The sequence below is a fragment of the Triticum dicoccoides genome, chromosome 7B (genome assembly GCF_002162155.2).
Source record: "Triticum dicoccoides isolate Atlit2015 ecotype Zavitan chromosome 7B, WEW_v2.0, whole genome shotgun sequence".
Lineage (NCBI taxonomy): Eukaryota > Viridiplantae > Streptophyta > Magnoliopsida > Poales > Poaceae > Triticum > Triticum dicoccoides.
This window is the reverse complement of record NC_041393.1, coordinates 525,614,644-525,617,695: the sequence shown is the minus strand read 5'-3', so window position 1 is coordinate 525,617,695 and position 3,052 is coordinate 525,614,644. Positions and strand designations below refer to the sequence as shown.

The 3,052-nt window shown below is 49.4% G+C and overlaps 1 protein-coding gene across 1 annotated transcript; it reads left to right on the top strand.

The window, feature by feature from the left end:
* The first annotated feature begins 268 nt into the window (after positions 1-268).
* On the top strand, positions 269-2,179 carry LOC119341604 (FBD-associated F-box protein At5g60610-like). Its single transcript, XM_037613473.1, has 3 exons — positions 269-1,137; positions 1,384-1,527; positions 1,636-2,179. The coding sequence occupies exons 1-3, from the start codon at positions 334-336 to the stop codon at positions 2,017-2,019; spliced, it is 1,332 nt and encodes a 443-aa protein (XP_037469370.1). The 5' UTR covers positions 269-333; the 3' UTR covers positions 2,020-2,179.
* Positions 2,180-3,052: the final 873 nt, after the last annotated feature.

Below are 3,052 nucleotides of genomic sequence, written 5' to 3'. Positions count from 1 at the left end.
CGAGGGATAGAAGACACGGCGCGGCGCAGCCCAAGCGAGGGGATCGTGCCGAGGAAGAAGAAGCTGGGGGCGAGTTTTTTTTTTTGCTCCAGATCCAACCGCGCACGCCTCGCATCGAACGGCTAGGGCTGGACCGGCCGAACGTTTCGGCCGGTGCGCCGGCGCCTAGCATCGCCCTTAAAGAAAGGGAATAGATGTCTGAAATAAATAAAGTAAAATAAATGCGGAGCAACTTTAATCGCTCCGGGTACCCCGAACCTTCCCGGTCAGTAGGCCGCCTCCCCATTCCGGCCGAAGTCAAACCAAACCAAATCCTCGCCTCGCCTCGCCACCATGGCCGACGGCGCCGGCAGCGGCAGGTCCCGCCTCAGCGCCCTCCCCAACGACCTGCTCCGCCACATCGTCACCTTCCTCCCCGTCACGGAAGCCGCCCGCGCCGCCACCATCGCCCGCGGCTGGCGCCACCTCTGGCGCTCCTACCCGCTCGTCCTCAAGGATGCCGACATCCCCGAGCGGGCGCGCGACGCCGCAATCCCCCGAGTCCTCGCCGACCACCCGGGCCACTTCCGCGCCGTCATCCTCTACGACTGCAGGCTCGCCTCACTGGACCGCGAGCTCCCCGCCTGGCCGCGCCTCCTCGTCGACAAGCGCACGGAGAAACTTGTTCTCGCCTACAGATGGTTCGTGGACCAGCCCAACCCCGCGCGCCTTCTTCCCGCCGACATCCTCCGCTGCGACTCGCTCCAGGAGCTCACCCTGGACTACTGGACGTTCCCCAGCGGCGCCGAGGTCGTTCTTCCCCGCCTGCGGATTCTCGCCATGGTAAGGATTGGCATAAGCGAGCAGGAACTGGAGTCCTTGATCGCTGCCAGCCCCGTTCTAGAGTCCCTTCGTCTCACCCTCAATAGCCCCAAGCACGTCCGGCTCCGCAGCCAAAGCCTCCAGTGCGCGCTCGTTGGGCTATCCAGAGTGGAGGAGTTCACCGTGGTGGACACGCCGCTCCTGCAGCGGCTCTACTTGTTCCTGCCGCCTACTGGTGTGGTGGGGTTCAGGATCGCTTGTGCTCCCAACCTGCGGGTGCTCGGCTACCTGGACACAAGAGCTCACAAGCTGCAGATTGGTAACAGCGTCATCGGGGTACGTCTCTCCAGTCTCAATCTCTGTCTCTCAACTTGAAATTGTTCCATCCACACTGATCCATCCATCATGTTCTCTAGGATCAGAAAGTAGTCAGTGAGTTATGATAATGTTGCTTTTGCTGCATCTCGTTGCAGTCTCTCAAAGTTATTCCATCCACATCAATCCATCCCATGATAGTGTTCTGTATGATTATAGAACACTTGATGAGTTATGATAAACCTGTCTTTGTGAACCTCTTTGCAGTCAGACACAATGGTGAACGCAAGCACTGTGGTTCGAAGCGTCAAGATATTGGCGTTAACTGTGAATTTTGGTGTCTTTGGGGAGGTCAAGATGCTGGCCAGCTTCCTCAGATGCTTTCCCAATGTTGACACGCTGCACATTGAGGTAGCTCCCAGTTCCTTCAGTCTGTCGACCATTTCAATATTATCATCAATTATTAGCAGCTTGATATATATGTAACCAAACTGCTCACACATTGGTACCAATTTGCAGTCTGCACCGCATGATCCATCTGTAACTGCCGATGAACCCAGTGGGGAGCATCATGCCAGGTTCTGGCAGGAGATCAGTCCGATTTGTTGCTTGAGATCACATGTCAAGAAGATGGTTATTCATGATTTCCGAGGAGATCGAAATGAATTTGAATTCGTCAAGTTCATCGCCATGAATGCCCAGGAGCTGCAGTCCTTACTGCTTGTGTCGCATGAAGGAATTTTGTGTTCAGCTGACAAGGTGAATGAGATAAAAGACGAATTGCAGTTTCTACAGTTTCCAACAGATATCTCTGCAGTACTGCAGGTGTCACCTAAAGCAGGAACTGGTTTGCGCTTGGAGAAAGCATCCAATCTTACAATCGATGACCCTTTTGAATGCTGAATTCATGGTTAATTCTCTGTATGTTTACATGCTTGATCCGTACTTTTTGAGGAACCATTGACTGTTGTCTGCAAGATCTTGCTGTTTAGTTTCTTGTAGGCATGCCTTATCTTGAGACATGGCTGAGTTTTCCAATGATCAAGAGTATGTAGGAATTAAAGCTAGCAGAAGTACTTGAGAGACTAGTGTTATTTTCATGTGTCTGTCTCGATATGACACTATGGTAGCAGTGTGGTTCTGGATATAGTGCGCTTGTTTTTTTAGCATGTCTGTGGTTTCATTTTCTCTGCATTGCTTATGTAGTTTTTTATCACCTCTTTCAGTTTCGTTAACTATCAATTGATGGTCAGAGTATACTGAGCTTGGTTAGCCAGGATCAGGATGGCAAAGGCTAAATGTAGTTCTGTACTTCTGCTTTATGCATCATGTTTTGTGTATCTGGAATAATAATGGCACATTGCATCGACGGGTAAAAGCATATGGAATAAATAGGCTATGACAGTAGATTTTTTTTCTTTCCAATAAAGACTTGGCCGATTAGTTGAGCAAATCTAGAGCCTACATATGCGACCTGGTTTGTAAACAATCTTAAGAGTAGTTGGTTTCCGAAAATAAAGTTGTCTATTGATGTTTCACTGAAAGATTTTCAGGAACTGGGAATGTTCAAATATGCTAATTCTTTGCTTAATAGAATGCCCACCATATATGTTTAGAGATATAAACAGTTATGTAGGTGTTACTCTACTTGTTTGGCCCCGCTTCTCCTGTTTGCAAAGAAGACTTTCTTATTTTTTTATATTTTTTTCGAAAGGGGGGTCTCTCCAGCCTCTGCATCAGGACGATGCAGACGGCCAAAGTTGAGGACTTGGTTGTTGCTTGCCCTTGATGATGTTCTCTCTTGGTTTAATTCCGCCAATAGCCCAGCATTTGATTTCATTCACCGTTCTTTATTTAGTTACTTCAGTGGCCTAATAGCCTTGCCATTTCAAAGGAGGAACATAAATGTCTTAACAACCTTGACATTCTTGACACT